The sequence below is a fragment of the Cupressus sempervirens genome, chromosome 2, assembly GCF_028749045.1.
Source record: "Cupressus sempervirens isolate cs-2001-9-10 chromosome 2, ASM2874904v1, whole genome shotgun sequence".
Classification (NCBI taxonomy): Eukaryota; Viridiplantae; Streptophyta; class Pinopsida; order Cupressales; family Cupressaceae; genus Cupressus; species Cupressus sempervirens.
Genome location: NC_143119.1, coordinates 578639124 through 578653419, shown reverse-complemented (window position 1 = coordinate 578653419; position 14296 = coordinate 578639124). Strand labels below are relative to the sequence as shown.

Here is a 14296-nt window from a genome sequence, read left to right as displayed (position 1 = left end):
CTCTCTCGTCCTACTTTGATTTTGTCAATCGAGTAACCCATCCTGTTGAGCTATCCTCACTACAAGAACTTCATTGGTAGCACAATAGTTGGTAATTGCATAAATGGCTTCCCTGGTATTTTTGTGTGGGTTGTCCAACCACATGAACTAGCCATGAACTTGACTCAATATATACCTGTCTTGTTCTTCCTTGAACTCTCTCAGGAACCTAATGGTGTGTGTCAAACCCTTCTTCTCCAATGCTTTGAATTCATCTTTTAAGACTAGTTTATCATCGCCCACCTTCTCATATTGCTCTAATATAGCAGATACTCCCAAGTTTTTGATCTTGCAGTGAATATAAGAATGAATATCTTCAATGTGCATCACATTGTAAGGTACACTAGATAGGGCACCTATTGGATCAGCCTTAGTAGACTTGTAAGGATGTTTCTTGAAAGTAGGTCGAGATCTCTCAGAAATATCGACTACCACTAGAGTTGCAATTGTCTAAAATTCAAATTTAAGCTTTGGATCTCGACAAATACCACTTTCTACTACAAAACTAGGGTTTCTTTGCAAGTTCTCAACAAAAAACTCAACTTTCACCAAATTGCTTTTAGATCCTTCACCTGCTGGTATAAATCACTTTGGTTTGCCTTGAAATTCACTTTTGTCACTCTGTGTAAGCTACTTGAACACGCAAGTGACAAATGAGACATAAACTGCCTTGTATAACTCGTTGCGCATCAGTAATAAATGCTACGACAATTGAGTTAACCAATCAATATTTATTAAACAAGTTCACATTTCGTGGTAGGATCATCATACAATACAAATCCATATCATGAAACTACTCATCGTCATACATCTAACTACTGCACACACATCTCATGTATGGATTTGTCAATGAAGCTGCTCCTAACCTTATGATGACTTGGATGATGGATTATCTACACCTGGTGGTGATGCTGATCCTTTTGACTTTTTCTCTTCTTCACCCAAATATGATTCATTTGGCTCCTTGTCTCTTCCACTTTTGTAGTTTGCTTCCCTTTCCTGTCACTGTTCTGATCTACCAGTAGCTTACCATTGTTTCTTGACCAACATAATCTAGCAAGGTGTCCAACCTTATGACAAAGAAAACATGCCATCCCAGTGGTTCTCCAAGGTCCAACATTTCCTCTATTCGTCCATTGTATACAATTGATTGCCATGTGTCCATAGTTATGACATTGTGAGCAACATTCCTTCTATTTTCATTTTGATATGGACTTGCTTGGTTCACAAATGTTCTATGACTGTTGTTGAATTAGCTCTTGCACTCATAAGCTCTTTGTCCAAACTTGTTGCAATTGTAATAGTGGCCATTAAACGTGTTTGGCTTATTCCTGAAGAATGTATCAGTATGACTTGACTCTTGACATATTGAACATGTAGGGGTAATAGGTCTAAACTTGCATTCTCTTGCAACATGTCCTACCTTATTACAATATTAACGAACATGTTTGTAAACTTTCTTACCAGGACTTGAATTGTTTACCTTTGGTGGAGCTTTGTCTTCTTGCTTAGGTTATTGAGATCTGATGATTCTCCAACTTCATGACTCGTGTACCCAAGACCACAAGTCTCACCATGCCTTTTTTGGCTCCTTAGTTGCTCATCCAGTTTTGCAGAACTTTCATTAAATTTATGCAGCAACTTGTTTGTAGCATTATGTTCACCTTCTAGTCTCTCATTTTTCTTTGCCAAATTTTCATTACTCATCATTGTAAAATTGAGTTCACTTCCGACTTCTCGCAAATCCTCATTGGTTTGATGTAGATGTTCTTGCGGGGTTTCAATCTCTTATTCAACTTTGAAGAGTTTATCACCTTCGCTTGTAAGCTTTCCTTTGCCATCTTCTTGGCATCTTCGACAACTTTTCTTCCTTCCATCTCCTCACCAATCTTGATAGACAATGCTTCTAATTCCGTTAGGATGTTCTTCTTATCCTTTTCAACTTTTTCATTCTCTTGAGACATGAAATAACAAAGTCATTCAGACATTAACACATGAAAGACTTTGACAGAAGCATTTTTCATGTGGAAAACCCTTGGTTAGAGGGAAAAACCACGGTGGGAATTGTGACCCACAAATCTTCACTACTACAGTAATCAAGTTGCCCAATTTGGAGCTTTTTTACATCTACACGGTTAGGGTTTCACCCGGTTAAGAGTGTTATGCCTTTTTAGAAGCTTTATAATGAAGATCGATTAGATCTACCTAGTTATGGGATTTAGAACTCCTTCTAAGAGTCACGTGGTTTCAAGGATTTCCTTATCCAGATCTGTTAGGATCCTACACATCCTTGTTAAGAGTGACCTTGTTAAAGGATTTTGCTTGTCAACATGTTAAAAGCAACAAGTGTGGTTTGGTCTGATTATTGCACCTATTGCATAACAAATTCTTTATGGTTCTGAATCCTGATGAATTCTCTGCTCTAGAGACACTACACTTCAATTATACTTCATAAACTCCACACCATATCTCTACTCTCATTCTCTCTTATTGCACATTGCTTTAACATCGCTTTTATAATGTTCTTTGAGGCGGTGGAAAAACTCTAAATGTGTTTCTAATTGTTGGCCTCAAAATCAATTCAACTCTTAAAAGCGAGAGTCAATACCTTGAATTCTGTGCCTTCGTGTCGGCTTCTTTGCACATATTCACTGACTTTCCCTAACTCGATTAATAACTGTGCCAGTTCATTGAATCTTTCCTAGTCAACTCTTCCTGTTAACTGCTCTTCATTCTGCAGTCTGTAATCCTGATGAAATCTTTACTTCCTGTACATACCCAGTAGAGTTTTCAATACAATTATCATCAAACATGTCTTTCAAACATGTCCTGTAAGCCATAACTTATAATTCGCAATAACTTTCATTGTACATCCAAAACATTCTAATTAATTGGCTTTACCCGGTTCATCCTATACTTCACTGTTTGAAGTCTCTGATCAATCTTGTTGCCGGTATAACCGATTTGATACTTGTAGATCCGTTGGTTGCCAACACTAACAACATATACATGATGATCTATCAAAAACTTCTATCAAACATCACCGCACATCATCATTATGGCAACAGTATTCAGCAAGCTGCTCTTCCATGCTCTTACGTTTTAACCACAAGCAATTTTGCTCTCCCTTTCTCGCGGTACACAGAATCTGTGCATTCACGTCCAGAATAAATATTGCAAAATTATCCCTAAAATCCTATTGGTTCAGCACATGATTGTGCTACTTTAGTACTTGTTTTTTCAAGAGCTTGGCCTGTAGGGGTATGCACTCAATACTTTTCTGTGAATCAATAAGGGGCAAGGAAAGCAACCTCAGAAGACATGAATTTTTTACAAAGTAAAAAGGTTTATAGTTCTACTGCTAATGACCAATTGCTGTGACATAAAAATATAAACTTTTAACCATGATGTGATGATATGAAACATTCCCCTCCATATTACATCAAGTTTCTTACTGGGGTTGGAATACCCAAAACTAGATCGGGACTATCATGTATTCCGGACTGCATAAGTCCCGAGTCAGACCGGAGGTTCTCTTTACTCCATTCTTTCCTACCAGTGCCCTCACAGAATATAGACTATACTTGATTGTAATTTTTCTTAATTATAATAAAATAATTTGGCTTCGGTGTTTCACTGATTAAAAAAGACAAGAAAAAAAATCACTTGTTGAACTATGAGACATTCGATACTTCACCAAATTTTTTAAATTCACAGACTAGGACAGACACTATAATCCATGACTTAATCGTTAGGTTTGCCCAAATGTTCATATCAGTGGGAATAACTTCACCGAATCCTCAACAAAGGACAGGGATATGATATCTATCATCAAGATTGTTTAACAGGGACATATGCCATAAACAACAATGATCTACAACGAAGGAACCCATCTAGTCTATCATTCTCCAATGAAAGTTCGAAGTCATGGCTTCATGAATTTAAAAAATAGTTACCTTTGATTCTATGCAGAATCATTTGAGACAAGTGACGCAAGCGTCATAGTTCCTGCCATTTGAATTTTTAGTTTAAACAAAATAGAAGAAGCAATGTTCCCATTGAAACATTGATAATTACTTGCTATGGTTTGAACAGTGTAAAATAGCTTATTCAAGTTTTAAAATAGCACCAAATTCAAGTTTTTATAATGTTCTTAAAATAAACTTTAATAAATAAATAATTATGAATAAAATAAAATCTCATATATTTATATTAAATTATTGTGATTAAATATTTATATAAGTATTCTAGTTCACAATCAATAATTGAAAAAGTAAAATAGAAAATTGAACATAATAATATAAAATACTAAAAATAAAATAAAAACTATATTGAAAAATATTAAGATTTAAGTTTTATTTCTTATATAAAGAAAATAGTCAACATGTCATGTCATTGATATAATTACTTTATGTTTAAAATAGTTGTAAAAATGATTTTCTATGGTAAAAGAAGATTTATATGAATAATTAATGCAAAGATGACATAAGCTATCATTAATGCAAAGATGACATAAGCTATAATTAATATATGAAAAGTAGAGTGTACAAAATATGCTAATTTTCTATGAAGAAAATTAATTTTACTCCCTACTATTTTTGCTCTAAGCCAATCAAAGAAATAAATTATTTTGTTTAAATCATTTAAATAGATGGAAAATTTCAAACTATAGCTGATAGACATATATGTCAAAAATTCTTGACTCTGATTGGCTAGTTAAAAAGTTATAGCAACTAATATGGCATCTAATGGATGCAATAGTATCCTGCCATGGCAGGAACTAATAACTATGCTAGTTCTAGAAAAAAATTCTTTTCTTTCTCGATGTAAAATATATTCCTCACCAACATCATGTCCTTGAAGAAAACAATTTTTATTCAGAAGCAGCAGAACTTGTTTTCCTGTCCAGTATAATTTACTAACACTTACTTCCCTCTATATGTATGGCATTCGAGAATGCTTACATCAAACTCTATGATGGATACTAAACTGTGCTGTTCCAGAAATCTTGAGGGCTGATGGAAATTATTGCATCCTAGAGCATTGTCTTTAGGAGCATAAGCTAGGAACCCATCTAGTCCATCATTCACCAATGGAAGTTCAGAGGCACAACTTCATGAATTTTAAGAATAGTCGCCTCCCATGCTATGTAGAATCACTTCAGATAAGAATAACTTTGCTAGTTCTAATTTTAATTTGCCTTTCTCAATTTAAAATTAATTCTTCACCAAGATCAAGTCCTTAGAGGAGCAAAACTTGTTTTCTGGTCCAATGCAATTTACGAACAGTTACTTCCCTCTTTTTATCTGGATATCTTATAATATGCATGGCATTTAATTTCAATGTGATATTTTTATAAAGATTGAGGGATTCAACCCAGATCAGGATTCAATGTTCATGTATTGCGGTATTGCCAATATAGAAAGAACTTACACCACCATTTACACCATCTTTTAGATTTTTCATTATTTTTTATTTGGTTCAAGGAAATTGCATTCATCTGCATTATTTTTCTATGTGCAGTTGCTGGTTGCTCCTTTGCTCTCTATACTGCACATCTACAGCGTGGTTAAAGAAATGCAGGCAGCGCCAGTCAACACACTGAATCCTCAAAGGACAGCATTGGTTGTTGCTGACTTTATCAAGGTTGATGGGGAATCAAGTTTTTTGTAATCGTTAGATAAGTTATTTAGATGAAAATCTTTTGTTAAGTTAATCCTATTTTGATTACTAACCAATGCACATTGTTTTGTTGCATGGTATATTATAGTCTGGAACAGTGTCTACACCTGCAGATCTACGCTATAGAGAGAATCTGATTTATCCTTTACAACCAGTTGAAGATGCTGGAAGTGTTCAAGTCGGTAGATCTTTAATGAAGGTTTTCAAGAATCCTTCTAAGCTTAAGCGGCTCAAAGAAAAATTTCAAAGGGAACATTTTTTGTTAAGTTGCAATGACACATTCACAGATTTAGTGCTGGAAAATACTGCATCTGGTGAAGATGCTCTGAGAGGATGGCTTATAGCTGCTTATGCAGCAGAGATGGCAAAGAGCAATTTTTCATGTAATTCATTGGGAAAAATGGGATTTGGGTTATTTAAAGAAGACGTTTTGGATAAAGCTTATGAACAAATGGAGGCTGTATTTCCTTCATTTGTTAGTGGACTTAAAGAGAGAGGTTGGCATACTGATCTTTTCTTGGATGGAACAGGTAGTCGTTTTGCATGGTAAATAATTTTCAATCTGCTGTCCTGATTTTTTTCCCTGCAACATAAATTTTTGTTAGTTTTCCTTTCTAACACAACACTAAATAGAACATAAGAAGATGGGAGCAGATAAACTCCAAAGTTAATTTCCTGCCCACTTAATCACCCTTGGAAGCTTGTTTCATTATGATTTTTCTGTCACAAAGTATAAGCGCACATATTGTTGTAATAGATTACTTAGAGGTCTTAACTGTCTATTTTACTAATTATCTCTTCAAATAATGAACCTTTAATCCATCAACAAGAAATACCTTTACACCTGAAAGATATGGATACATGCATTCAGCTAATCTAATAAATGATTATGATCTATGTTACCGATTCAGGTGTGGATGTGGATGCGGATGCAGGCTATGAGTACAATCGATTGCATAGATGCGTGCATTTTTTTTGAAGTGGGGTTCTGGATTTGTTTGGGTGCATTTATACACAAAAAATAAATAAATAAAAAAAACAAGAAATATGCAAAATTAGATCATTTGATAGCATGATACTTCATCATTGATCAAGAAAAATATAAAATGCCAATTTATAGTTCACAAAATTTCAAGAAAGCGATATTCTATATGTTTGTATTCATGATTTCAATGATTTTATGTTAAAATAGTTCAATCTGGAGTTACAATACCGGCTCAAAATGAAACATCCTTACTAAAAAATGAGCTGTCTTAAACTACTGCCAGCTAATACCAAGAACATTTACATCATATAGAGGATATCTTATGATCTGTTTACATATATGATTTGATTAGACAAAAATAACAGAAATGATAACTAGGTCAAAAACATTATGTAATATATGTTCATCTAGTGGAGACTTGTCCTTTTTCATTGACAACTCCTTCAACATCTTGGTTATCCTACAGATTGTTATTGGGACCTGTGTGATTATCATCACGCTTGAGGCCTTTAATAAATTGGTTAAAGTTCTTAATCTCCCTTTGATTCATCATGTCCTTGTGAATTGAGAAGTACTGGATTTTTATGTATCTGCAACCAACCCTCTCCCATCAGTATCATGAACCTATCCCTGCAATCTCTAACGCAACAGCTCTCCGTGACATAATTTGAAAATGTACAAGTTTACAACCAATCTCAGTAAGATGCCTCCTTTGGAAAATCTCCCAATTCCTATCCTTCTAGAGGAGCCATAAAATCTCACATGTTAAAATAGACCAAAAGATAGCTTTTAAATCAAACGAATCTACAAAACCAGCAACTATTTCACTCCATGAAAGACCAGGGCTGTTATTCCAAGTAATGGGATAAGAAAAAAAAAAAGACCAAACTCCAAGGGCATAGTTGCATTAAAAAAAAAGATGCTCATATGTTTTAGGTACAGAACAAAGACCACACATAATGGGACTGACTTTATCATTGGAAAGGATAAAGCCTACAAGTAGTTTTCTAAGCAATAAAAGACATGTAAACCAATATTTTTGGGGTTTACATGATGAATACCAGAAAAAATCAAAGATAAAATGCCACTTGGAGACTGACCAACTCAGACCCCAACTTGGTTCACCCTTTCAAAGGTGGAATAACCTTCTTTTAACATGTTATAGATCTGCTTAGTAGAAATCTTAAAGAAACTCAGTATCATCATTCCATTTAACCCATTTCTTGGTTAGTATTCATGATTTCACCGGGAAAGAATCTACCCACAACTTTAGAAATTTTTGAATACGCCTTCTTATGTGTATTAGGAATATTGTATGTGGCTGAGAGTTCATCTGAAGACTCCAATTAATTGTCAATCAAAATATCTTTAACCATTGAGATGCCATATTATACGAATTCTTAGCAGAGCATCTATGAGTTGATGCAAGAGGCTTCCCATTAGCCTCCACTCCCCACTAGAGTGATCTATCCACAATGAAGTATGTAGGAGAGCCTCCACTAGGTCCTCTGGACAAGATAATATTCCTAATTTGTGACCATGCCTTCCATAGAGATTGAAAAACTTTTGAGCCAAAAATAGGAAGTTGAAAGTTCCCAAAATACTTTATCACACAGAGGTACATTAGATTAGCTTTTACCTCTTTTGATAATTGATCTGTTAATGTTGTTTTTGATTAGTTCATTCTATGGTTCCTTAATAGAGGGAGCTTGAAGGATCCATTTTGAAGCCAAAGCAATACCATGAGATTTCAAATCTTTGATACCTAATCCACCTTTGCTTTAGCTACACAACACCATTCCCATTTAACACAATGCCTCTTTTTATTACCTAGCCCATTTGACCATAAAAAATCTCTCATAATCCTTTCAAGACAATTAGATTGGTAATTAGAAAAGAGCCATGTTGAAGAGAATTATATATGGTGAGCATATAGGACCTTTTGGACTGCTTGTACTCTCTTTGCTAGAGAAAGCAGACGAGTCTACCATTTCAAGTATTTTCTTTCTATTTTGGAAAACAATCAATCCGACATGTCCTTGAGTGATAGTTCAAATAGAAGGGGTTTCCTAGTTACCTCGCAATAGAATTAGGCCAAAGCCATTGCAATCCTTTATTCACTATCCAATTAGGAGGGGAAGAATGCCATCCTAATATGACATATTTGTGAAGAGCAACCTTTTCTCCATATATCAAGTAGAAGAATTGAAGCCTATGGTTCATATTATAAAAATTATCTTCTCTAACTCAATGGATAGGGTAGTGTCATTTGCAAATTGGGCATTAAGGAGTATCTTTTGACTAGGTAAATTAATCCCTTTAACTGTAGATCCAAGTTGGAGAGCTCTAAGAATATAGAATGGAGCATTTGCTGCAATTACAAACAATGCTTGGGAAATGGGACATCCTTGCCTTATGGATCTTTGGAGGGTAATAAATTTAGTTAGCTCACCATTGACATCAATAACTGTAGAAGAATCTTTGAGAAAAATACTAATCCATTTACAAAATTAGGGAGGAAAGCCAAAGGCTTGCAACACACCCATTACAAAGGGCCATTCTATTCTATCATATGCCTTCTCAAAATCTAATAACATGACAACATTTTGACCCTCACTCTTAGCCCAATCCATAGCTTCCCAACTAATCAAGTTCTCAGGAATAAATCTCCCCTTGGTAAAACTAGTTTGTGTTGGAGATATGAACTCTTTAAGCATCCCTCTCATTCTTCTGGCCAACACCTTAACAACAATCTTATAGGATATATTCAAATGCGTTATAGGTTTCCAATTCTTGACATGAGTCTTATCACCACCCTTAGGTAAGAGCTTAATGATTCCTCTATTAATTTGAGATGCTAAGGTTCCTTGCTCATGAAACACATCTTTATAGAGATCCAAAAGTTTAGGATCAATTCAATCCAAATTGTATAGAATTCAGCGAGGCAACCATTTAGGCCATGTGCTTTATCATTTGCAAGAGATAGTATTGTTGCTTCTATCTCATCAATTGTTATAGCCTGTCAAGTCTCAGGGCCTCACTATTTGAAATTTTCTTGGGGATAAATTTGAGGTAGTTGTCAAGGGTTGCATAATTAGTCTCACTGAATTATGAGGTAAATAGATTCTTATAAAAGTTATAAAAAACTTCCTTGATAGCACTTGGTTCCTCTAAAAGACCCCCACTAATTTGAATACCTTCAATCAACTCTCTTTGTGTTTAGCTTTGATGATATTAAAAAATTATTTAGTACCTTTATTACCATCCTTCATCCAATTCATTCTAGCCCTAGTTTTTGACCTTTGATCTTATATTGTTGAATCTTTCTTATCTGACATTTAACCCATAATAACTGCTCCTCCAATGATTCCAATGATTTAATTAAAATAAATAAATAAATATAATATTACAAAGATTATATAATAAATAATTAATAAATATAATTGTGCATTTTGGACTACTTAAAGAGTCATAGAGGGAATATCAACAACTTTCAATTTTGTAAGATAAATTGCTGATTATTAATAGTTGTTGATGAATGTGTGAAGTGACACGTAGTTTCCAATGAAAGCCTATTTCATGTCATATGACATTTGTGGGCTTCAAATTGTTGCTAGACAACAATTGAATCTGGTCCACACAACTAAGTAGAACTTTCCTTTAGTGTTGTGTAATGGACTTTCTTATGGTTCTTTGACAATTTGTAGAAAATAAGCCATTATTCGAGTAGAAAAATCAAATGTCAGTTGTATCAATGATTTTTAAAAATATATATATTAAGAAAAAATATGTTTTGAAGGGCCCCTGGAACCCTATACAAAGCAGGTTTCAAGAGGGGTATGAAACCCACACCAAGGTAAGTGTTAAGGGCCACAAAGAGGAAAAAAAAAATATAAGACAAGGCATAGGCAAGAAAAGAGGAACAAGACAAAGATCTCCCCACAAAAAAACAGAGTGCATTCTAGAGTGGAAGGACATTTCGACAACCAACTGCCCAATATCAACCAATTGCCCAATATCAACCAACTCATTTGACTTGGGATTTCCCTTTGGGTCCCTTATGAGATCTAAGGGTCATATCAAAAGGAGAATATTTTTGATTGACAATAATCCATCCTTCCTCAATCTTAGCAACTTCGTCTTGCCAAGAAAGTGAGTCCACAATATCGTCACAACCAACAACCATAGGGACAACATGTACATTAGGGACATGAGCTAAAAAATAGATAGCAACAACAAACGGCCTATCATAACTAGTAGCACTAGGGACAACAAGCTCCTTAGGGATATGAGATGAAGTAGAAACAACACTAGGTGACGAGTCAACTATTGAAGAAAACAATTATTGTTGAATCTATATTATAGTTAGGCACACATGTTGTATAGTATTCTACGAGGGTGTCCTCCCCTAGAAAAGCCCCTTGCCTTATATAAGGGGATGGCTATGAGACTTGGTGACTTGGGGTAAACATTCCCCCACAACACTACCACCTATAGCACCACTACTAGGTTCATTGTTGGGTGGTTTGCTATATGAAAACATGCCATTACTCGATTGCAAATTTTAACTTTTTGAAAATTAGTTTATCTTTCATGAGGCCCTTGTAGAGATGTTATATTACAAATTTTGCCTTGTAGAATCCAATTTTCCATAATAATTAATTTACATCATCAAACATTGAAACTCACAATCTATAGACTTTATTCTGTCTCATGTATCATCCTACTCCATGCTATCCTCCCACTACTTTCCTACATTGATTCTAAGTTCTTATATAGCCATCTAGAACACAAGTCATCCAGTCAAACATTTTATTTACAATATAAGCTCTGCCTTAGAGGTGTAAACCATAACTCAATCATTGATCATCATTTTTTTACATACTCTTAGAGGTAGGTATAAACATGATAAGGGTGTTCGCCACATAAGAATCCAAGTTAGTATAGGAAACCACACCAAAAGAAATAACACGCTGCACTAGATGAAAACTACAAGAAACAACAATTGGAGAAATCAAGATGAAACTCGAAGCATATGACACATCATCTTTTGCACTCTTAGTGTAAGGATTTAAAATAGGTCCTCAAAATTATGTCAACCTTAACTTGAAACCAAAAGAAGAAAAGGCTCCTTCACAAATGGAAGACTGGTACAAAAAATAAAGCAATATTTTTAGTTGATGCAAGATTTCTCATTGACCCAAGATGCTCCTACATCAAAATATAACCTATTCAGGATGACCCAATTGATGGAAAAAAGTTTTAAGTTTGAGTTTAACAAAGGGTCTTGCAAAATATTTAACAAGACAGATAAACTCTTAGCTATAGGAGAACAAAGCAGAGCTAATCTTTTTTACCTTAATTTTTTATAATACTTGCATGGTAGCTAAAAATGATAATAGTTGGTTGTGGCATAGAAGACTTTGTCATGTGAACTTTGAAAGCATTGTCAAAGTAGGAAGGAAGAATTGTGTAAGGGGTTTACCCCCTATTAGTAAACCTATCAATGTTATGTGTAAAGACTGTTAGCTAGGGAAGTTAGCAAGCTCTAGTCTCTCTAACAAGTTGCTTACTTCTAAACATGTACTAGATCTAGTTCATACTAACTTGTGTGGACCCATGAGGATGAAGAGTGTATTAGGTGATAGATACTTTATGTTATTTATTGATGAATTTTTTAGAATGATGTGGACTATCCACTTGAGTGAAAAGTCAAAATCCTTTCACATGTTTAAAGTGTACAAAGAAAAGGTGGAACAAGAGACTAGTAGAGTATTGAAGTACTTGAGATTAGATCAGGGAGGTGAGTTCACCTCACAACAATTTGAACGTTATTGTAACAATCATGGAATCATAGACAAATTTCATCTCCCAGAGCACCTCAATAGAATAGTGTTGTAGAAAGAAGAAATAGAACCATCATAGATTGTGCTAGAACATTGATGATCCAAAAAAATATTGCACAATTCTATAGGAGAGAGGTTGTAAGAATAGTTGTGTATACATAAACTAGGGTACAAGTGAATACGAGGATAAACAAGACTCCTTATGAACTGTGGTTTGGTTACACACCATCCATCAGTTACCTCAAGGTATTTAGAAGTAAATGCTACATTAAGTGAGATGAATACCAGGGAGTGTTTGAGCCTAAGAGTGATGAGGGCATATTTTTGGGATACTGTACCAAAAGTAGACCATACCAGTGTTTGAACCTCCAAAAAAATAAGATTGTGGAATCTGCCAATGTAAAGGTGGATAAATTATTCGAGAAGAATGAGGAAGAAAACAAGAAAGAACCAAAAGACTACAAGAAGTTTGAACACATCCCACTAAGTGATATAGAGGAGAGATTACTAGTAGAGGAGGAACCCATACAAGAAGGTTCACTAGCTCAAACATAAGAAGCTCAACATGAAGAACAAAGAGAAGAAGTGCTAGAAGGGGAATCAAAGCTAGAAAAGTATGCAAGGAGGCACAATTAAACATACTAGATCATCAGAGACAAGGATGTTGGAGTGATGACCAAGAGAAATATAAGAGAGACAAGATGTCTACTCTCATAAATCAAGCCCAAAGCTAGAAGGGAAGCTTGGAGAGATGAAGACTTGAAAAAGGCCATCGAAGAAGAAATTGATCAAATAGTGGAAAATGTTACATGGACTTTAGTTTCCCTACCAAAAGACAATACCATCATTGGTACAAAGTGGGTGTTCAGAGAAAAGATAAACAAAGATGGAAAGACAGTTAGAACTAAGGCCAGACTTGTTTGTAAAGGCTATGCACAAGAGGAAGACATAGACTATGAAGAAACCTTTACCCCAATGGCTAGGTTAGAAGGAGTTGAATGCTTCTAGCATTTTCAGCCAACAAGAGCTTCAAATTGTATTAGATGGATTTGAAGTGTACATTCCTGAATGGAGTTTTGAAAGAGGAAGTGTATATCGAGCAACCCAAGGGGTTTTAAAATGAACAAGGAAAAACTATGTAGACTAAGAAAAACCTTGTACGAACTAAAATAGGCACCAAGAGCATGGTATGAGATATTGAACTTATAATTGATAAATATTGGGCTCACAAGAACCAATGACAACTACAATCTATACATAAAGCAAGAAATAGAGATAAGTTTGTTCACAATTTTTTTGTGTGGATAATATCATCTTCAGAGGAGATGATAAGTTCTAATTTTGCTGAAGCCATGAAGAAATAATTTGAAATGTCCATGACTAGAGAATTCAATTTCTTCGTCAAACTTCAAGTATCCCAACTAAAATGAGGAATTTTCATAGGGCAAACAAAATTGGTTCAATATGAAGGAAGAAAAATTGGTAGGCACTTCAATGATGGTTGGTTTCAAGATCTCAAATGAGGATGAAATCCCTTAAGAGAATGAAACACTTTACAGAATCATGATTGGTAAACTATAGTGCATCATGCACAATAGACTAGACATAGCACAAGCAATTGGAATAGTAACCACATATTCAACCAACCCAAAATAATTAAACATGGTAGCTCTAATGTTGAAGTTGATGAAAGATCAACTCCACAGCTCCTAAGAATCACCTACATGCAAACACCTATCATAGA

At 34.8% G+C, this 14296-nt stretch overlaps 1 protein-coding gene across 1 annotated transcript in view; it reads left to right on the top strand.

The window, feature by feature from the left end:
- RUS2 (root UVB sensitive protein (Protein of unknown function, DUF647)) overlaps positions 1-6397 on the top strand; it is a 96069-nt gene extending 89672 nt beyond the window's left edge. The window contains exons 8-9 of the mRNA XM_089814566.1: positions 5563-5685; positions 5810-6397. Coding sequence (XP_089670692.1) covers positions 5563-5685; positions 5810-6271 — 585 coding nt within the window. The 3' untranslated portion in view covers positions 6272-6397. The remainder of the gene's footprint in view (positions 1-5562; positions 5686-5809) is intronic.
- Positions 6398-14296: the final 7899 nt, after the last annotated feature.